At 40.5% G+C, this 22,610-nt stretch overlaps 4 protein-coding genes across 4 annotated transcripts; 3 read left to right on the top strand and 1 right to left on the bottom strand.

Annotated features, from left to right (window-relative positions):
* Positions 1-516: 516 nt before the first annotated feature.
* Positions 517-3,884, top strand: sike1 (suppressor of IKBKE 1). The gene is made up of 5 exons (XM_041066908.1): positions 517-949; positions 1,635-1,740; positions 1,823-1,965; positions 2,398-2,511; positions 2,811-3,884. Exons 1-5 carry the CDS (start codon positions 791-793, stop codon positions 2,937-2,939), a joined length of 651 nt encoding a protein of 216 aa, XP_040922842.1. The 5' UTR covers positions 517-790; the 3' UTR covers positions 2,940-3,884.
* A 511-nt stretch (positions 3,885-4,395) lies between these two features.
* On the top strand, positions 4,396-6,833 carry micos10 (mitochondrial contact site and cristae organizing system subunit 10). Its single transcript, XM_041058008.1, has 5 exons — positions 4,396-4,418; positions 4,602-4,728; positions 5,864-5,911; positions 6,375-6,481; positions 6,605-6,833. Exons 1-5 carry the CDS (start codon positions 4,416-4,418, stop codon positions 6,611-6,613), a joined length of 294 nt encoding a protein of 97 aa, XP_040913942.1. The 5' UTR covers positions 4,396-4,415; the 3' UTR covers positions 6,614-6,833.
* A 1,873-nt stretch (positions 6,834-8,706) lies between these two features.
* htr6 (5-hydroxytryptamine (serotonin) receptor 6) lies at positions 8,707-14,206 on the top strand. The gene is made up of 3 exons (XM_041065263.1): positions 8,707-9,621; positions 10,996-11,130; positions 13,850-14,206. The coding sequence occupies exons 1-3, from the start codon at positions 8,707-8,709 to the stop codon at positions 14,204-14,206; spliced, it is 1,407 nt and encodes a 468-aa protein (XP_040921197.1).
* Positions 14,139-22,111, bottom strand: tmco4 (transmembrane and coiled-coil domains 4). Its single transcript, XM_041065250.1, has 14 exons — positions 21,905-22,111; positions 21,103-21,253; positions 20,555-20,729; positions 20,289-20,316; positions 20,069-20,198; positions 19,713-19,810; positions 19,320-19,463; positions 19,030-19,149; positions 18,475-18,639; positions 18,085-18,221; positions 17,729-17,813; positions 17,279-17,396; positions 16,950-17,067; positions 14,139-15,622 (listed from the first exon to the last, which is right to left on the bottom strand). Exons 1-14 carry the CDS (start codon positions 21,951-21,953, stop codon positions 15,101-15,103), a joined length of 2,040 nt encoding a protein of 679 aa, XP_040921184.1. The 5' UTR covers positions 21,954-22,111; the 3' UTR covers positions 14,139-15,100.
* Positions 22,112-22,610: the final 499 nt, after the last annotated feature.

Here is a 22,610-nt window from a genome sequence, read left to right as displayed (position 1 = left end):
GGTGACTACTCTCCCGCTACAGGAGTGTTTCTGAAGTTACACGTTGCAGGTTGGGGATGTATTCAAGAAGGTTGTACATTAAAAAATGGAAAAGTTATTAAAAAAAATACCCTTTGTACCCCCCCCCCCCCCCCCCCCCCCCGACCCACAACGTGTTGATCATACAGTAATGATACCACGACTAACTCGTTGTTAAATCTGGGCATTATCTTTTGAAAAATATCACGTTACTTGGTCTCATTTAAAATAAAGCGCTCAGTTTTCCTTAATTTCCTTTCGTTTCAATTTCTTCCAGGAATGACTTATACAAAGTGACCCTTTTGTCCCCTCCTGTACAGCTGATTTGTTTTGTTTTTAAAGTCACATCCAATCATCAGTTTATGATATTAAACCATTATGACAATTGTTACCACCAAACAAACCCTTGAAACCTAAACTCCCCAGCTGATGGCTGTATCCACTTTGAATTTGGTTTGTGATACATGATAAACATCCAGAGAAGAAGAATCTACGGAAGTGACGTTGTCATTAAGTCTCACACGGAAACGTCAGACAACAAAATAAGGTGGTCTATTTTTTTATTTGGATATACTCCTCTTACTTTTCCTGCTGGCAAATATTTTCGTAGATCCACAATAGCATGCTCGGGTTGCCATAAAGGCACTGGAGCTACCTCAGCTAGCTTAAATTTGACAGCCAACGTAAGCTAGCGCTGCGAGGTGTTTTCACCCCGCTAGTTGTGAGAAGTATATTGTTTACGCTACATACAGGAGTTCGGAGTTAGCAGTAAATGGCCTGCACTTTAGAAAAAGTGTTGGGTGATGCTCGGACTCTACTCGAGAGGCTGAAAGAGCACGACACGGCGGCGGAAGGACTGATAGAACAGTCCGGGGCCCTCAACCAGAGAGTGCAGAGCATGAAAGAGGTGGGAAATGCCCTTCCAGAAAAGGTAAGGACGAGTGTCTTAACACGGTTACAAAGACATTTCATTCAAGTACATGGGCATATAATGCTGCACTGCTCAATGGCACACACACAAACGGTGCAACAGGACCTCGTAGAAACCTAAAAAACCTAATTCACTGCCTCAGTTTCACAGATGTTTCTTACGGCGTTAACAGCAACGTCACATTCATTTATTGTTGAATGGAGTTTGGTATGAAATTGTATTTCAGTAGTCATGATGGACAGGGGTTTAATTTTAGAGTTCAGGTGAATTTGCCCTATTTTTATTGCTTATATATTTATTTGCTTTAACGAACACAAGAAACCTTTTGTTGGTCAACTGGTTCAACCTCTCATTAGTGAAAAAGCATAATGAATTTATGTTATGAATGTCACAGAAACCTCTTCTGTAGCGTTTTAGTGTTCGTTTGATGCTAAGATTACAAAACATGGAATACTGTCCATAAGATGATGAGGTTGCTACTTTAAAATGGAAATTAAGTCTTGCATTTAGAAATGAAACAGTTGCTCTGCACTGTGACATTCTGTTGTAACACCTCTGAAGTCGGGTGTTGTTCATGCATATTCTCATGTGCTTTCAGGTGTTTTTGGTGATTGGTTTTTGATTTGATATTAAAACAGAGAAACAAGTTTTTCTAAGTCTTAACTTCTCTTTACACTCCTCTTAGCACACAGAAGACACTTCAGTTATTCAGGAGCTCACTAAATACAAACCCCATGTCCTCCTGACTCAAGAAAATACTCAAATTAAGGAACTACAGCAAGAGAATAAAGGTAAAAATAAACTGACCATATTCTGTTGATTGTATGGCTGTTTTATATTTTTGCTGACTCTCTTCATGCTTGTCTTCTGCAGAACTATGGTTGTCTCTTGAAGAACACCAGTACGCACTAGAGTTGATCATGGGTCGATACCGTAAGCAGATGCTTCAGCTAATGATGGCAAAGAAGGAGCTGGACACCAAACCTGTGCTCAGCCTCCATGAGGGCCACGCAAAAGTACACTGGCTTTCCCTGTTTGCTCAGTTATTCACAGAATATGATTGCACTAGGCCTGCACAATATGCGTAAAATGTGCGATGTGTGTGTAGGGGAAACACTGCTCTGATAATAATTTCACTTACACCAAATACACTTACCGATAGCAAGATGCAGCCTGTGGCCAAAACACTGCAGTCTGACGCAGTGGATGCATGGCCCATGTGTCCAGGGCTGCATCCGACTGGCCAAATGTCAGCATGAGTGTGAAAACATGGCACATTTAAACAAAACTTATCGCATTCCAGACCAGCTTTTGCGATGTGTTTATCGCACACATTCACATCTCCATGGGTGATGAAAATACGATTGATCGTGCAGGCCTAGATTACACAGTGACATAAGTAGAATTACAATGCACTGATTTTTGGAAATATCTTGGTCATTCTACAGGAGGTGCAGAGCCAGGTGGAGCGGATATGTGAGATGGGCCAAGTGATGAGAAGAGCAGTGCAGGTGGATGATCAGCACTACTGCTCTGTTCGAGAAAGGCTCGCTCAGCTAGAGGTGAGCACAGCAGAACCGAGAACAATAAACTGTAAATGATTATTGTGGCTCAATACAATACATATACACAACTGCACTTTATGTATATATGCATAAAATCAATAGATCTGTGAATTTGGATATGTGTCACTATGCCAACACCTGGACTAATAAAACTGTCTGCATGGCTATATACCACTAGAGATACAATATGTAAGAAAATGTGTCTGTTGTGTGTTTGGATCAACTGAACCTTTAACATTCAACATTACACATGAGCACTGTTTTCCTGAAATGTATGGTTATTGTGCCATATTCAGATTGAGAACAAGGAGCTGCGAGACCTCCTGACCATCAGCAAGAGCTCTGTGAAGACAGCGAGAGAAGAAACCAGCCAGCCAGCAACATCAGCACAAGAACAGTCCCCTCAGTCAGGGTCCAATGAGTGACCACAACAGGTTCAGTGTGAACTGTGAATGGGCAAACAAGTCCTCCAAGACCAGGAGACAGGGTTGAAGATCTCTGCACCTGTGTTCACCACATTCTTCTTTTTACACAAGATGAAATGCAGTCAGACCACAGCATTTGTTTTGTAGTGAAGGCTACACAACATTCTGGCAATCATATGCATTTATCTGTGGGTATATCTGAATGGTAGCTGTTGTAAGCTTTCATATGTAGAGTATACGTATGTACACACACACACACGCACTGGAGTAAAGGCATAAAAGCAAAGGGGATTTATTTTGTTTTTGGCCAAAGACACATTTACTCGTTAAGGACAGTTTCTACCTCTTTGTTGTCCCTTTGCTGTTCATTCACATCACAATGTTTAACATACTCACAACCACCCCGCTATGAATTCACTCAAAGCCCACGAAGAAACCAACTCATAGGGTGCACCAGTTTAACAGGCTGTGCTTAATAATCACTCTTCCAACATGATGACTTGTGGCTGTTTCACACAGTTTGCCTGCTGAGGAGTGACAGTGGATCATTTCTATGTGATTGTCTATAATTTTATGAAATTGATATGTTTGTCGGTTTGTTTGTAGAATTCATATATAACAGGATTTCTTATGTTTAGAGTTTTGATTGTGTGTGTTTACCACCAGTTTTGTAGTTGACAGATTTGGATGCAGAGTAATCAAATGATCCAGCTGATGGCACACCTTTATTGAATGGTAACAATTTCAAAACATGCCAAGTTTTTGTGTAATGGAGTTCAAATGTTTGTGTACTGTATGGTCTCAGAAATTGTATATTGTCATCTCAGGAAATCAGTGGTAAAAGGGTGAACATACTGTAATGACTTCATGACAGTGTACTGATTTGTGTCAAATGAAATTTCATTTAGAAACTTTAAAATAAATTTGCAATAAAATATGTGCCAAAACATCCATACGCTGTTGATGGAGCACTTTATTAGGAACACATGTGCACCTGCTTATTGATGCAGTTTATTAACCGCACGATGGCGACATTAAGCCGCGATGGGTATAACCAAGTGGCAAACCCCACCGTTATGCATTGGTTTGTGAACTAAGGATGCTGACTTCTGACCAGCAACGTCAATCAAACCAGGCAGGTCCCAAATATACCTTCTTTTGGGCCTAATATTTAATTAATTAGGGAATTTACTGACTAAATATTCCACAAGAGAAAACGATGATTTTTGAATTGGAATCTGGGGAGCCGAAGATGATTATTTTATTTTATTTTATTTTATTTTATTTTATTATTTTAATTTTAATTTTAATTTTTATTTTTATTTTTATTTTTATTTTTATTTTTATTTTTATTTTTATTTTTATTGGAGCAGGCCACTAGCGGTCCTCGGAGGCGGTGCACTTTAAGGCACGTCTGCATCAGCTTAATTTTCCAGTCAACGTCTAACACATCGCGAGGTTTGCAGGAGTGGCTTAATGGTGCGTTCCAGTGAAAAGACATAAACGTGCTTTCGTCTGTTTGTGCTCCTTTTGCTGATATACTTTATCAACAACGTCTAGCCGTCTAAATATTATCGTTTAATCTGGCATCATAAAACCCCCAGCACTTCGTCACTTGGTTGTTTCTGTGCATTCAAATTGAAAGTGTACATTTTCCGACAGGCCGTGAAAGCAGCAGCAGAGTCGCGTTTGACATCTCTAGCCCGACACAAGCTAATGTTCAGCATGTCTGAGAAGGAGCTGGGGAAAAAATGGGACAGATGCCTGGCAGACGGTGCCATTAAACTCGGTAAATATCCCTGAGTCTTCCACGTGTAAGGTCATTGTGATGTCCCAGAATAAGGAAAAAATAAGTTGCAGTTTTTTTTCCACTGTACTCCACAACTGTCATTGACTGGGCGAAAGGCTAACTAGCTAGCCATAAAGGGCTTGTAAAGGACAACTGAATGACCAACCAGAAATCTATCACTAATTAACTGTGACTGGCAAAATTATGGTTAACTCTGTAGTTTCATTTAAGAATGCAGCCCTGGGTGCTTTTGCTTTACTGTTATTCATAAATATTAGCGTTTCCCTTAGATTCTGTTATTGAAAAGAACCTAAGTGGAAGCGCCATTTAGAAAATGTTAATTTGATGCTTTCTTGCTTACTCACTCTTTTACGACATTAATTAAAACGTTTTACGAGACAGTATTGCCCACTCCTGAATTCGGCGTATATACAAAACACCAACAAATATTTGTTGTATATTAAAATGTAAACTTTCTATTGACTCGGCTGACAGCTCCACAAGTTTCTAGAAAAAAACATCTAGTTAGACATGGCGGCAGGGAGCAGGGTAAACTTAACTTTATTTCTTACTGTAAGACATTTCTTGATGAATCATTGACGATATAGACCAGTGAATCTTGCAATTTTGCAAAGTCTTCAATAATATTCGTAGGCTGCTGACACTATTCACAGCAAAAAAAGTTAGATGTTTGTCATTGACACTGCATCAGCTATTGGACCGAGTTAACCTGTCCACTTTGTTGTAAGGGGTCTGTGTATTAAGACTACGTGTGCTCTTGATAAGTAAATAACACCCAATAATTATTAGTTATCCGAGGGAAATATGGGGAAAATACTATACGTCCCTCCATCCTTCTGTGTAATTGAAAGTAAAGGTTCAAATGTAGAGCTTCAGGTTTATTATCATATGCCCTAGAAAGTAGTGCATTATTAAGTAACAAAAAGGTTGCCATGGCTACATGAACAATATAGAGCACATGCAACAAATGTCAAGGGCAGGGACAGCATGAGACAACATATTCCCACAATAAATACATAAAGATAAATGACTGGCTATATTAATTAAATAGGAAATTAAAGGTACATTGTCATCTGTTCATCTATGTCATATTTTTTTTCCTCTGTTTTCGCAGGTACTGGTCTGGGGTTAGGAATCGTGTTTTCTGTTCTGTTCTTTAAACGTAAGTAGTTTCAGTGGATTGTTGTTGCAGTACATCTTTAATGTTTAGCTCCAAGGTCATTGATAAGAAGAGCAGAGTCAGGAGTGATGCTCTGTAGCCAGTGTAGCACATCAAAGTAGTTGTTTGCCACTCCTAGTAGTGAAAGGCTTTGTCATTTAACGTTCTTTAGAGTGTTTATTTTGTCAAACAGAACTGAACACATAATTCAAGATAATTTATAATTGAGTATTTAGTTCTTTTGTCGCTAGAAGAGCACCACTAACACTCATCCTTGAAAGCGCAAAGAGGAACGAGAATTTGAAAGTTGCATACAGAGATAAGAGATACAGAGAAATAAAAATACAGACTTGAGCGTGAAAAGGATTTCACACGCCATCTCTAGTATGTTTTAAATCCCACTGTGAAGTGATTCTTTGTGTATTTCAGTGTGTGAGAAGATATAAATTACCTGTTTCATTTGTAGGGCACACATGGCCAATTTCATTCGGCTCTGGAGCGGGACTTGGCATGGCATATGCCAACTGTCAAAATGACCTAAGGTCACATTATCTGCTGCACAGAGGCGAAAAGGTTAGTTTGTGCCATAAAACAAGTTACAGAAATAATTATTTATTTATGACTCAGAATAACAACCATGTGTCATTGTTTATCTAAATCAAGATTTATGTGACTAATTTCTGTTTTCTTTAACAGGAGCAATAGCTGCAAGTCATCGAGGGACTGTCTTTTATATATATATATTTTTTTCTTTTGTTAATTTGTTCTTTTTGTTTTGCCTGTGGGAGAGTCACCATTTGCACTGTTTTACAGTTAGATTCATGTCTCCCTGCTGAACAATCCATCCCTAATATGACTATGTATGTGTATGTGCCTGATCAGGACAGTCTGTGTTTATTTAATAAAATGATCATAACAACAAAAATGACGCCCTGGTGATTCATTTTTCCTCAGATGCTTTATAATGGATGAAAACCATTTTAAATCATACAAATAGTACGAAAAACAGCCGGATCACAATTCATACAATTCAAATAGTAACAGTGGTACTTGAAAGAGTAAAAGGAGTCAAGTGTGAATGCAGCTTTAAAAAGGAGGGTTTTCAGTTTATTTGTGAATGTGAGTGGGAGTGATTTTCTGAAATGTGTCAGGTGGGGGTAGCAATGCAAACGCTGTCCCATAAGGCAGTGGGCTTGGTGTGGGTGAGAGGGGGTCACAAGGTTGGCAGCAGCTGATCTGATGTGGCAGATGACTGGGACAGTGACGGTGGGGATTAGGTATGCAAATCGAGAGCGTTGCATATTATATTTACTATTTGACAAGGCTATTGAAATGTTGGAGGGCACTGGATTTTACCCCATGAATGATGTTGTTTTATGTTTTGTATTCAAGTGCACCGGTCAGGAAATGTATAATTATTATCATGTCATCTCATTGTTTAGCTTGAGAGTGAAGTAGGAACAAGGTGAAGTTCCTCTGTTGTGTTCTGATAATTGGTAGAATGGGGAATGTGGAAAACTGAGCTACAGCGATACTTTTTGACATTGACAGTATTTTTATGTAAAAATGAAAGCAAATCTCTGTCTTTGTATTCACACCTTTTACTCTGGCACCTAAATCATCACAATTGTTATAGCCAATTGGGTCACAGATCTCACAAGCTGTGTATAAATCACATATGTCAAGATGTGACAGGTGATTTGAGGTGAAATGCACCCGTATGGCGAGGGAACAGCAGCTGTCAATAACAACATCAAGTCAAAGTCAAAAATCAAATCCAACCTAAAGTTACTGAGCAAAGACACAAGAACATTTCTAAGGCATGAGTATCCCTCAGAGTGGAGTAAAACAGCATTACTATAACCAGTGTTAATCAGTTTTGTAGTTCATTAAAACAAGCAGAGAGAAAGACCACCCACACCAGTTCCTATGATGCAGAATTAGCATCTCTTGGCTGTGATTGTGCATGGTTATGCATTAACAGCTCAATGCTTTGACACGCTCCTTCTCGGGAGCGCTCAGGCTGGGAGGTACGCTGGAGTGGCCGACACAGGGATTAACAGGAGCGAGAGATATAAAGGAAGCATTACAAGGACCATGATACCTGTAGAGCACTTATGAACGGAGCCTCGCTTACAAATGACTGCTGCACAGTTTTGTGTTGGTTTCTGCGCCCCCACGCTGCTTCCCAGAATGAAAGGACTTGTGAAAAGAAGCGCAGCTCCAGCTCAACAAAGGACTTGCAGAGGCTGTGCAATGCCACTTCTGAGAGGTGAGGAATATTTCTGAGAATTGGTCCTTGTCTTCTTCATCTTCAGTAGCTCCTCTCACTGGCACTGCTCTCATATGTCTAGTTGAGGCTCATCTATGTGTGTGCCCTCCTCCAATGACTATCATCATTGTGACATGCTGCTTCAAAACCCTCCGTTAACCATCGAATGGCTCATTCTGGCTCTTAGCTGTGGATGAGGCAGGGACATGCTGATGGGGACGGAGAGATGAGTGAAACTCTGTTGGTGATTTTGATCACTACACTGGTGGCAGTGAAAGTAAGCCCAGGGTACCTGGATGTATTCCGCCCAAAGGGAGATGGAGATCTCTATTCATGGAGACCAGTCCGACTGACCTTGACAGGGAGAGGACTTCTCAACACCAGACTTTGGCTTCTTTTCTTTTCAACAATGTTCCTGCAAGGAGAGCTTTGGCTGGGAAGGAGGACTTGTTAAAATTGGTAACATTTAATGGTGCCTAAAGAGAAACCTCAGGAGCTAGTTTATTGATCTCTGAGAACCACCACCATGGCTGACTCTCATTTGTCTGGCTCCATAGGAAGCTACAACGGCAGCTTTCCCACCACCAGTGCTTGGAACATCACCGGCAGCGGCCCGTGGTTGTTGGCCTTCATGCTGACTGTCATCATCCTCATGACAGTCTGTGGCAATATGTTGCTTATCGCATTGGTGTTTGCCCATCGCTCTTTGCGTTGCACCTCAAACTGCTTCTTAGTGTCTTTGTTCCTGTCTGACCTAATGGTGGCACTGGTGGTCATGCCTCCAGCCATGCTCAATGTGCTATGTGGGGCGTGGGTGTTGTGGCCTGCCTTTTGCCCAATTTGGCTTTGCTTTGATGTCATGTGCTGCAGTGCGTCTATCCTCAACCTGTGTGTGATCAGCCTGGACCGTTACCTCTTCATCATCTCACCCTTGCGCTACAAGCAAAGGATGACCCCACCTCGGGCGTTACTCCTTGTGGGAGCTGCTTGGGGGTTGGCTGCACTGGCCTCTTTCCTGCCCATTGAGATGAAATGGCACAGCTTAGGCCTCGGGAGTGGACAACCATCCCCTCCTGGGGTCAGCAGTAGCAACATCAGCTCCTACTCCGACACACTGTACCCAGCATCTTACTTTCAGCTGTCACCATCAGGAGGCCTTTCCTTCCAGTGCCGCCTGAGGGTCACCTTGCCCTTTGCTCTCGTGGCATCTGTGCTCACCTTCTTTTTGCCCTCAAGCGCCATTTGCTTCACCTACTGCCGAATCCTTCTAGCAGCACGGAGGCAGGCGAAGAGGGTTGCAGCACTGAGCCACCCACCACATCCGCATCCCTCTCTTGGAGAACCTTCTCGGCCTCCATCACCTGGGATTGCAGCAGTGCAAGCTCAGCAAGGCAGAGATGACTGCGGATACCAGGAGCCTCCTGTGTCACAAAATGTACCGGTAAGAAGGAGAGACATTAAAACAAACCAGCCTTCAAGTGAAGCAGATCTTAAAAGAGAGTGAGACTAAAAAGGTTGATTCTGTAAGTGGAAAAATATAGCACCGAAATAAGAACCAAATTAAATTTGTCTCTTATTTTAAGAGTTCTCAAGCTTGTCGCTTCCTCATACTGTTTATTCTCATGTCATTCCCATAAAATGATAATTATACTGTCATATATACACTGTCATTATAGACCATTGTATGATTCAAACTTTAAAAAAAATAAACTTCAAAAATGCACTTTGAAAGTTTGTTTTTTCACAGCCAAATTATTAATTATTTTTAAACCTTTTCGGGACCTGTGTTCTGAGTCAACACCCACTTTTTGCATGATCGTTTTGATGCTTAGTTATAAAAGTGCTTTTGAATTTGGATGCATATCTGTGGAATTATGGCTGACTTGGCTCGAACATATCTGGGGTTTTATGGAAACTACACTGTGTTCAGGTGGGTGAGAATCACAGAGACATTTTTGTCCACTGATAACCCAAGAGGAATATTGTGCCTCTTCCAGTGAAAAGGACCAGTTGCGAGGTTTATAGACTTTCCCATGAGGCTATTTAGTAATAAGGTAATCTTCTAACATAATGAAGAGTTTGTGGTGATGTAAAAGGCTGATGCTCAGGTGTAGATGTTATTGAACATGAACCTAAACGGAGGAGGGATGTAAACCAGTAGAGGGAATGTGTGTGTATGGTTTACTGGCTATCTACAAGGACAGGGAGATTCTTAAAACATCATTCATCATTTTTGGACTCTTAAATCAGAATTAGTCAAAAGAAATGGAGTCTGAAAAATGGTTTGCTCCTCAGTCGTGGTAATCCAAGAATGTATAAAAGAAAAGCAGAGACCCAGTAAAAGGGAAGAGGTGTAAAACCTGCTCAGAAATCATGGTGAGCAAAATACAAACTGTCAGATCTGCTGCCCCTATCTGCAAGGAACACAGACTATGTCTGTTTTTCTGCAGTAAAATTTCAAACACATATATTTGGATATACAAGCCACATTTTTTTGTTACTATTGAACATAGCCAGGTTAGCTGTATCTCTGTGCCTCCAGTTTTTGTGCTAAACTACCTATCTGCCGACTGGAGCTTCATATTTAGTACACGTACATAAGATTGGTATTGATCTTTTAATCTAGTTCTCAGCAACAAAGCGAATATGCACATTTCCCAAAATAACAAAAAATTCTGCAACTGCAATTTGCTTGTCAGAGGCCATGAAGAGGTATAATTCCAGTGTAACCAAGTGACATTTACATTATATCTGTAAATATAAATTCTTATAAATATAATTAATTCCTATTCTTTCTATTCTCTACTGTCCACAGCCGTCCGTGAACAGTGAGCGGCGTCTGGCTCACAGGCAGGGTCGCAGGGCACTGAAGGCCAGTCTGACTCTGGGAGTTCTCCTGGGACTCTTCTTCAGTGCTTGGCTACCATTTTTCATCACCAACATGGCTCAGGTCAGTAGAAGCTCCACATACTGACTCGACCACAGATACGTCACAGAAATGTTATGTTAAAGATACAAGTAACATGATATATCAGTGTCCATCTGATATGTCAGAGGCAGTCTATTCAGTTTGTCTTTGCCTATATTCTCATGCCAGTGTTCTTTCTTCACCATTTGCAACAATTTCCCTCGCCATTAAAAAAAGTCTGTCTTTTTTAGAATAGCTCTCTTTTATATATCTCAGTGATTCAGAGGTTTTTTCCTTCACAAATTTGTATGTCTGCTGAGCACAAAAGAGTGTGAAATAAATGCAAAAGAAAGAGAAAGAAAAAAAAAAAAAAAAAAAAAAAAAACCTCTTGGATACCGATCTGTTTTTTATTGGCCAGCCTTGGCGTCACAGCCGTGCCAAGCTATCCAACGAGAAAATAGATTGGCATTTCAGCTTCGTGTGGCTGACTCATTCGAAAGCCCAGAAAACAACACAGCAAGTACCATTTATAATTGGTATTCTTTTTAAGTTGTTGATTTTGATTTGATTAGACTGAGCACACACACTCATTACTCAGTGAACAAACAAGGAAACAATTTAATCTAAATTGGTAATGACACTTGCCCTGTTTTTCAAGCTTTCAATGATCCAGTCATTTTGATTTCCCATCTGTGCCCTCTCTCTTCTCCCCTGCATAACACAGAGCACAGAGACTTGACTGTGTCTGCGCTCTCCTTCCTTTTCACACTCAATGTGGTGTGTGAAACTCGCCCCTCCTTTCTGTCCTCTTCCCACCGCCTCCCTGTCTCATCTTGATAGTATTGGAAGCTCTCCTCTAACAGCTGTCTCCTCCTTCACTGTCCCTCTCTAAACATGGTGTTTATGTTCAAGATCAATGTTTTTAACAGTCAGACGCAAATGCATTTGCAAGTTCTATCCAGGGAGAATGATATGTTCTCTTAGCAAGGAAGTGATGGACAGTCCATGTGATTAGTGAGAAAGAAAATCTGCCTTCTCTTTTTTTTTTTTGATGATTTCACAGCTACATCAAATCTATAGGGATTTGGAACGAGAAAAGAGCATGCATAAATAAATGTTCAAAATTTAGCAAAAAGAAATAAACGTTCCTAAAAATGACACATAAATTCATCAATGGGTAATAAACTAATTAGTTTATATTAGAATTAGAACACATGTATTTGTGTGTGTGTATATATATATATATAATATGTATATATATACATATATATATATATACATATATAATATGTGTGTATATATATATATATATATATATATATATATATATATATATATATAGATATATAGATATATACATTTCTTTATACATTTCTTTATTTCAAAAAGGGACACGAGAAGTAACTGTATCAAATAAATAAATATAACTATTGCTCCGTGTGTAAATAGATGAATAGAACATCAATAAATGGACAGACCTATCTATTTGTGTATTCATTATTTATTTATTATTATTTTTATTTGTTTATTATTATTATTATTATTATTTTTTTTTAACCATGAATTAACTTCTGTAAATGAATAGTAAATAAATAAAGAAAATTAAAAAAATAAATGTCCAGCAGAGACATCGGCATCCTGGCATCAGTGTGTAGCAGTGAAACACACTGGACTGTGGCAAGAAATAGCGTAACTTGCAGAAGGAGAAACAATCATTTACTCTGGAAGAGATGAAGAGAGAAGGGGTTGGTATACTGATGTCAAAAAGCGCAGCAAGGGTCTGATGGATTGGACTCCAATTAGTGAGAGGATTATTCAATCCAAGTACCATTCCCACACACTGAGCTAATGATTGTGCACGTCTACACTCACCCACAGAAGATGCAGATGATAAAGTAAAGAACGAGTTCTATACGAGAGGAACACACACGACATGCTGATTGTCACTGGAAGCAGGAATGCTAAAGGAGGAGATGAAAATGAGGACAGGCACGTGGAGGGTGAAGGCCGTGCAGAATGTGCAACATGAATGAGCTACTTATTACAGGCACACTGTTCCTACATAAGAATATACAAGAAGGAGTCAGTTTTAGAAAACTCAGAACATTTATTTTTCAACAAAGCCCCCTCCTACATTTACACACTTACTCCAGAAGTTATGGAGCATACGGCTTCCTTCAGTGTCTTGGACCTCCAGAAAGTGGGCTTCATGAGCAATGACATCATAATCACTGTCAAAATGGTGGCCACTGAGCTCCATCTTCATCCTCGAAGACGTAGTAGTCTGAGGATGCTAGAGCAGGTCAAATCAGCCCAAGGGCCCCTTTGGTTGATAAGCTCTTGAGAGTGAGGTAGCAGATGACTGCACAGAGGCTGATGTTGGACAGTGCTGACTTGCAATTTTCAATTACCCAAAACAGAAATACCATAAAAGTTATTAACTTAACTTCAAGCTTTCTGCATAATCTCTCAAAGAGCTGAACTGCAAGTGCATGTTAGGAGAGCTATACAACTCATCTCCTTCTACCTTCTGCCACTAACTTGGAGACGTGGGTATCTCTGATCAAGAATCAGACAGGCCATGTACTAATTACTAAATAATAAATGTTGGTGCAGTGGTTAGCACTGTCACCTCACAGCAAGAGCGTTCCAGGTTTGAATCCAGGTCTGGGCACTTCTGTGCAGAGTTTGCATGTTCTCCATGTGCCTACAGCTATAAATATACTGATGCCTGCAATTCTTTTCTCCATCTTCGTTCAGGCAGTGTGTGAGTGCGTCCCCCTTGCCCTCTTCGATGCCATCACATGGCTGGGCTACTGCAACAGCACAATGAACCCAATCATCTACCCGCTGTTCATGAGAGACTTCAAGCGGGCTTTGGGGAAGCTCTTGCCCTGCTGCTCTTCGCAGTCGCCCAGAAGACCCTCGCCAGCACTTTCCCTCTCACTGCGCAACTCAGGAGAGCCTAACCTTGCCAGCAGCCCCCCCTCACCCCTGGCCTCTGACCCGACCCATCCCCCTGCCACTGCCACTGATGCCGTCAACCTGCTTGACGCTGAGCATGCTGGGATTGAGTTGCCTCTGCTTCTGCCCAATCAGGTCGACACCCTGGATTGAATAGCAATTACAAAAGTCAGCTAACGTGTTGTGTCAGGATTTAAGGTGGAAGCGTGATTCAAGACTCAAGTATTGAGACTCAATCCAGTTCATGACAACTCATTATTTAGTCATTATGAATTAAAAGTTTTAGGCCGAAGATAAATAATAAAACAATTCAAATTTCTAATACATTTTTTATGATAACAGAAAAATATCTATGGACACAAATTAAATAAGTTCCATCTGATCTTGAATTGTGTTTTCCTTTCCAGTTACTAAATGTGATTGGAAAACCACTATAGATGCATCACTAAAAGAAAAAAGTCAGGGTTAAGGCTATTTCCAGTTATCAGTGCCAGTATACAATTTACGCAATGTAAACTCTACATAAGCTCTATAATAGACAGCAATTCACATTAGTACAGGCTGAACAGACAGAGAGGAAAGGCCTTGATGAAGACATTCACTGAACTGGCCTTGTGGTAATCAAATTACTGTGATAATATCCATAGCAACCAAGCCAACGGATGAAAATAAGAGGGATGAAAGGAACAGATACCACTTATTTTGTGGCATCCACTACAACCTGCAAAACACAAGCAACATACAGGTATTTGATCTCACGTTGCATTTGCAAAATAAATTATGAAACTATTTACAGATTGTAAAAAAAAATTCAGTCACAAAACTCTGAATTGTTATTGAATTAATACATAAGTCTAAAACACCATTCAGTGGTTAACTCTGGGGCTTTTCACTTGAAGCTGCCATATGTGTGCACTCTTGTGCTGTCTCTGGCATGTCAGTGCGCTGCGAATGGAATGAATATTTTCTCCAACAAAGCTTTGATGCTGAGAAAAACTTGAGAAGATGAGAATTTACAAGGAAGCAGCTGGTCCTGTAACATGCCCTTTACGAGTTAGGCCGCCTTTGTTTGTGTGTGTGCTCTGTAGTCCACTGTGTATCCTCCCAACTCCATGATATGTGTTCATTATCTGGGTCGGCCTCTTCTTCACCATCACACTGGGCATTAAAAGCAGTTGCTGCATTTTCATTGTCATTAGTGTCATTCTCCTCAGACCTGAGAGGTAAATTGTTCCCGGCTGTGATTTGATTTTCTGATTCTGTTTCATTCAAAGAGTCCAGCAGGTCTGAAATATCAGGGATATCCCAGCCATCACCCATCTCCTCGTTCTCCGCCCCCTCCTTCATGTGTCCACTGTTTTCTGTACAAGTCTCAGCCTTCTCAGCTGACGGGTGTGTCTCAGTCCCTTGCTGCTCAGCAGGGGCTTGGTCAGGGATGTCCACTGTCCCCTTTGTAACTGTTACAGGCTGAGGAAGAGCAAAGGAGGCCCCTGGGACTTCTTTGGTGGGGACTCCTACTGCCACCAAGATGGTGTCCATCTGACGCATGTAGTCCAAGTGACCTTTCACCTGGGAAGCAGAAACATGTCTTTCATGTCGACTATAAATATGGGTACATATTTCTGTAAATCACAGTGTATGATTTTTAGTACAGTGTTTTTTGTTTCAAGAAAATGTTTATTATTATGATTTATATATATGATTATGATTTTTATTTTTTTATTTTTTTGTACAGCAACTTTTACTATTCTCCAGGTTTATACTGTATGGTGCTTGAGATATGTCAAGTATGTTTTCACTGTTCTTTTTATTATGTTCAGTTGTGTGAAATGTTAAACCGCTGATACTTGGTTCAACAACAACTACCATGATAAATACTAAGTGTTATGTTTCATGTGGAATCATGTTGGTTTAAAGGGTGGCAGAAAGGCATTGCTGTAAACAGAAACAGACCAGCAGGGGCCTTATTTTTATTTTTTTTGTATAATGTAATCTTACACGCAGGGCTGACCTGAATACCATTTTTAGGGCTTCGAAGCTTCATAGTTATTCCAGATGTTTGACTTTTTCTACATCTTACTAATATAGTTATAACTTTAACATTAGATGAGAGCTGTGACGCATAATTAATGTTGATACATAATGAATAATGTTCGATTATTATTTCGTATTTCATGGGATCTTTGTGGTAATGCATTTATGATAATAAAAAAAAATACACCATTCGAATACTGATTTGGACATCGTTTACCGGTAATATGGCAAATGGTAGAAGCTTTCAAGCTTGTAGGCATTCAAGTCAGCCCTAAATACAACTGTTTCTTTTAGAGTGCTATTAAAATCTTTCCAAAAGAAAAAAAAAACATCAAGGTGGGTGTTTGCTTAAAGCTGCACTAATCAATGTTTGTTTGTTAACAATAGGTCAAATTATTTTGTGTAAAGTGAAGAGTTGCTCATAGTGACGAGCCCACAAAGAATCATTATCACCAAACTCTGCAGTTCATTTTAGCTCTTACAGCTTGTTGTTTTGGTTTTTCTGTTTTATTTCTGTTGTGGACCACAGCCTGTTTCCAAAGCCAAAAAAAAGAAATCAACCTATCAGTTGTTTAGTCTAGGTTTGTGTAAGTTTTATTCCATCTTTTCAATTAGTTAAGAACTCTTGTGTTATTTCAAAGACTGTAAACCAACCAACAAACGTGGCACTGAACACCTGAACACAAATTGAGACTTGAACACTGTCAGTTTGAGGTGACTGCTGCGTGTTTTTTTTTCTTAAAAGGTGAAAACCTTTGATGTGAAACAACCTTCAGCTTATATGTAAATGAAAAACTGTCCATTAAGGAAATTTTTGTGGTCCTAATTTAAATCTGACTTAAATCTTAAAGCTCTGACTCACCACGGAGGAAAGATCCACATTGATTATGCGCTGATCCTGGATGTTGATTGGCTGTAGTCCAGCAACAGACAGTTGTGCTGCTGAACTCCGGTACAAGAACCCCAGGAGCCAGTCCCCTCTGATAGGTGGATAGTTTAGAAAGTAATTTATTGGTACAGTACTTATAAAATATATTTAATGTCAATATCAGAGTTTCCAAATCTGATACAGGCAAAACAATGGTACCCACTCATTGAAATATACAATGTTATATACAATGACTAAACAATAAGTATCAAAGTTATAAAAGCAACTGTGAGCATCCACTTCAGGAAAAAGCTCTGTTTTACCTGCAATATCCATTTACTATTTTTCCAGCCACTACCCTGGCCATTCTCTCCCAGGCCTTTTCCGAGCCGTCCACTGGGGCCCCCAGGAGGACCACATCCTCCACTACTCCTTCACTACCTGAGAAATCAATACAACAGAAATCACACTCGTTGGTCAGAACAGTGTAGAATGTAAAAACTGAATTAGGTTATTTACAGTCTGATTACACACAGGATAAGCACATTTAAATTATTTAGGGCCATCAACAATTTAATTCTACTCTGCTTCACCAAGGATTTAGTAGAAAACATGATGTGTAGTTGAACAATGTGGCTTTTCAAAGTCATGACTTTCAGCCCAGGAATATCTCACACAGTATAGCACATTTCAAAGATTAAAATGATTTGAACATTTTGCTAGCACAAGGAAGCTGAATCCAATTCCAGTGCATAAGTCAGGAGTGTTCTTACCTTGGTCATTGGCAAGCTCCTGCAGACAGTAGTAGATAACTCTCGCCCCAAGACTGAAACCTATGAGACTGACAGGACGCTTTCCCTTCAGATACAGAGGGAAAGAAAGGGGAGAGGTGAACAACTCTGAGGTAGCTTTCATCCTTCTACTGTTTACTGAATGTTGCCAAAATATCCTCTCGAAGAATAAGATCAATTTCAAGTTAATAAATGTTGCATTTATCATACTAATGATCTGGGAGTAGCTGCTGAAAGCAACAAAGTACAGAAATATTATAGTTGAGTGACAGCTGACACTATGCTGTGGTACACTACAGTAACGTGTGTATAAAGAGAAGTAAGATGTCGAACCATACCTGTTGTCTGCTTCTCAAAACCTGCGCCAGATGTTTCCCCACCTCAGCTGAACGGTTCAGACAAACACACCAGGGGTTGTCAATGACGCTGGCTGCTGCCAGCAAGGATGCAGGCCACGTCAGAGCCGTCACGATGCCTGTCCCAGCATGAAGGTGTAAAATTCATGAATGTAGTCCCAGAAAATCAATACAACAAGAAGAAGACAATGGTATGGTAAGTTGAAATTGATTTTTTTTAAAAATTCTTTACAGGCAATCACAAGGATGAGTTTTGGTTCCAAAGGTTTTGCTTAATAACCAAAAATATTTTAGCACCACTACAAACACTTGTGTATCCAAACACAGATCCACTGGATGTACTAAGAGCTTCCTGCGTGACCATGCTCCTACCTGAGAGCACTGTGTACTTCAGGGCTTCCTGGGCCACAATGCTGACCAGCCCATCCAACAGAGAGGTCATGGCCGAGCCCAGGTCCCTGAGGAAACGTGACTCCCACACCAGGCAATACTGTTCCCCGCATTCACCCAGGCTGCACCACGGGGCCTGGAACGAACCTGGAAGGCAAGCAGTTGTGTTTTTATGTATCCTAAACAAAGAAGCAGTACTTGTATGTGAAGGGGGTACCAAGCGTATAATGGAGTGTATGTATTAGCGGAGGAAGAGAGCTGCATTGTTTTATGTAAGAGCAAAATTTAAGTGGTTTGTTTGCATAATCTACTGGTTTAGAAAATTATGTGCAGAACTGCAGCAGCGTCACCACATCCATTTTTGTGTTATCAAACGTTTTCTTAAATCTTTCTTTAATGTACTATGTGACTTTATCCATGAAATTTTTCTAGAAATTGTACCATGCCTTACTGCAATCTGGAATTACATACTGTAAGTTGTGATAGAGGATTTTGTCTGAATTGTACATGGTTGTAGTTAGCATAGGCCATACTTACTATATTTACCACTGCAGAGCCAACCAGTCACAGCAATGGTCAGATGAAGATGCTTCCCAGAGCTTAGTGGCAGGAATTCAAATTCCTCTATCGCCCCGACACACTTATTCATCTTATAGCCTGGAGTGACGATGTATGAACATTTAAAAAAGGTGAAAAAAAGCAAAAATCAAGGGGGTGGTGAGAAAAGCTGCACAGTTGGAAATAAGAAAGCAAAAACAAGCTCAATCAAAATTCTAAAGACGATGACTTCTTTCTGCAAACAATCACGTGTCTTCCAGTGCTCTTACCGGTCAATCCAGCTCCTGCGGCTCCAAACAGGGAGGCCATGATTGCAATGCCAGTGGCTGAGCCCAAAGCTGCAGCCCCACCAGCCCCCAGCACAGCACCGGCCCCTGCTGCCACCAAAGGGGCTGCCAGCCCACCTGTCACACCTGGCGAAGGCGCAAAGGTGACAGTCAGTACAGAAAAAAAGCAAGTCAGGGCCAATGAGTAAAGTATATTAAAGTAAAGTCTACAGAAGGAAAAATGCAGCTCTTGAAAGTGCATTGTGAAGCGCTGCAACATGCTATCTTCATTTCATTTAATTATCAGTTGATAATCTCATCAACTGAAGACCATGCTTACATTCAAGATACTAGATGCTTTAAATGTCAGTTTTAAGGTGAAGCAGCAATAATCACCAATCACAGTTCCCCCGCCCACAGTTGCTAGTCCAATGAGGAGGTAACGGCGTAGCTTTCGCCCTCTTTCTCTCTTCAGCCGCCGAGAGGACTCCTCTCTAATGGAAGCAGAGTCAGGCCGATCGCCGGCATTAGCTGAAATATTCATTGGTTCTAGTGCATTCAGGGTGTAATCTTGAACAAAGAGCTGCTTGTTTATGCCGTGTCAGGCACAGTGTTTGTGTTGTTGAAACAGTCTGACACACACCAGATTCAGCAAAATAGAAAATTGTGGACAAAACATACTTTAGAATCATTTACCTCAAAATGCTCCATGTAAACATGGAGTCATCTTTTATCAACCAACCACAACTTACTCGCTCTCCTCTCCTGCTTCCCTCAGTTTCTCTCCCAGTGTTTCCTCAAACTCTTCCAGCTGCTGTGGAGTGACTCGTAGCAAACAGCTGACATGACGGATGAGCACCCTCGATCTGGCATCATACTGACCTGAGGTTATGACAGATCATGAGAGTTATAACAGGCTTATATGAATTTTCATTAAATTTCAGTGTCATTAACGCATCATAAGATACTTACCGTCTTTGACAGAAAAAGACACCAGGTCCTGTGATAAAAAACAAGAGCTGGTTACATCAAGCGTGTTTGTCGAAATCCAGAGACAAAAAAAAAGGACAATACAGTTTAATCAAGCTAAAGCAAAATGCTTAATTGATCTGTTAGCATGATCATGACATGATCATTTTCTTTGGTATATTTGTATTTGCTCTTGCAACAACCCATTTTTCCACAGGAAGCACTACAGTTTAATGTCATCACATTAAGACTGTCAGAGTAACAGACACCTGTATGATGGGAGTGGCACCTGCAGCCAGCAGATGTTCAGCCTGTAAGATGGAGAGGAAGGTGTCTGAGCCCTCGCAGCCCAGGCCTGACAGGAAAGCCCCCATAACCGGCATCACCGACTCATCCAGGTCCAGCCAGCGAACTAAGCCCTGCAGGTACTGTTCCCTGAACACACTGAGAAACACGCAACTCCTCAGCTCCTCAAGCCATGTAACAGTTATTAAATATATTATTTTCACAGTTTATTTAAAAATGTATTAATCCAAATGTTTTTTTAACAAGCTCGAAAATAAATAAAAAGCCAGTATACATGGTTTCTTAGAGTTTCTAACTGGCCACTGCTGTTTTCAAAATTCAAAATAAAACTATTATATTAATGTCAGCCACTGGTCAGGTATCCCTTATCCCGTATACTATGTTAAGTGTAATTTAAGGAAGATGGACGGCAGGTTTTTGGCTTAACAGAACTTCTCTTCAACACCATGATTACATCAGGAAGGACACACTCAGAATGTCGAGATAACATTGTGCTCTGTAGCTCTGTTACCTGTTTTCAGGTCCACTAAACAACTGGCCCAGAGAGACGCCACACAGTGCCGCACAAGCAAACCGGCCTTGTTCAGTCAGCTGCCTGCTGATAATTTTCTTTGGGCTTTGGTCACATGGGGTAACTTGTGTTGTTCCTGCCCCCCCTGGGTCTTTGGTGATAAATGTACAAAGATGAATGATTAACTTTGAGGTAGCAGCTTGATTCAGACGCATCATAGAAGAAACCAAGCACACATGACACATTAGCACATTATAAAGACACATTAAGTTTGGTGGAGTCACACACACACACATGCCGAATTCACCAGAAGATCCTAATGACTGATATGAACTCTTATGTCACGGCCCTCGAGCTCTGTTAATGTGACTTACGAGAAATGCAGCATTAAACTGTCTGATTTTTTTGGAGCAGTCTTGTTTGAGGTTTCGTTGTAGCCTCGCAAGAAGAATAGCAGCACGGAACTAGGTTACATGGAGTCTAACTTTGTGCCTCTCATCATGTCTCTGACGAACTGACCTGAATTCAGCGTACAGACTCTCATAAAATATGACCCACATGATTTTTTTTTAAATATTCCTATCATTTTTTAACTTCAAATAAATTCAGAGTACCCTAAACCAGTGAAACTCAACAACATACAACACTGCATGTTAACGTTAGCAGCTAAAAACAGCTGGCTGTTAGTGGCCGTGCTGTTAACGAGCTAACGGTTCATTGGTAACTTTTCACAGCGTCGTCAATTTCACTATTACCTCTTCTATTATACTGAAAGGGATATTAAACAAAGTCTGTGTGGTACCTGGGGCAAAATCGTTGTCCGGATTGCACTGTTTTTCCTCCATGGCCATAGATGTCACAACTCTGTAGACTGAACTTTTGTTGCCTTCAAGACTTCCTCGTGAGCTTTGACATCTGATAGTTACACCTTAAAAACGACAACTTAAAAACGTTGAAATGCCTCTGATGGCAAATATTCCCGAAACCACCGATTTGACAAACGCATTTTTTTGCGGAAGTTTTAATGTTAGATATCAACCTGCACAGAGCTACTCTGTGCTAGAGTACTAGCTATGGTTTGCGTGGTCGTTCATATTACAATTTCAAAATTTACGACCGTCTTGGAAGGCATCATCACTTATAAACTTTTGAGTGACGTAACTTCCACGTACGCTAAGGCCAGGGCAGGGGTCTATTCACAAGTGAAAATGTTTTGAAAAGTTTTTTGTTAGAGATGTTAGGTGGATGAATAACACGTCACAAAAAACTCCAGCAGTTGAATGTACTGACACTGCTTCATACAGGGAAAAAAGAACAACAGTGAAACCCCTTTGGTGACACTGGATCCCAAAATCAGAGCTAGTACAACCACTGGCCAGCAGGTGTGAGTGTTACATTTATTTTCTCGTCAAATACTATGCAGTTCTTCCCCTACAAACCTGACTGTAGCAAGCGTCATTGCAGTTTACTTCACTTAGCTGAATGATTCCTGTTTATGTCTTGTAGAT

The sequence above is a fragment of the Toxotes jaculatrix genome, chromosome 2 (assembly GCF_017976425.1).
Source record: "Toxotes jaculatrix isolate fToxJac2 chromosome 2, fToxJac2.pri, whole genome shotgun sequence".
NCBI classification, from domain to species: Eukaryota; Metazoa; Chordata; class Actinopteri; family Toxotidae; genus Toxotes; species Toxotes jaculatrix.
This window is presented reverse-complemented; position numbering and strand designations above follow the sequence as displayed.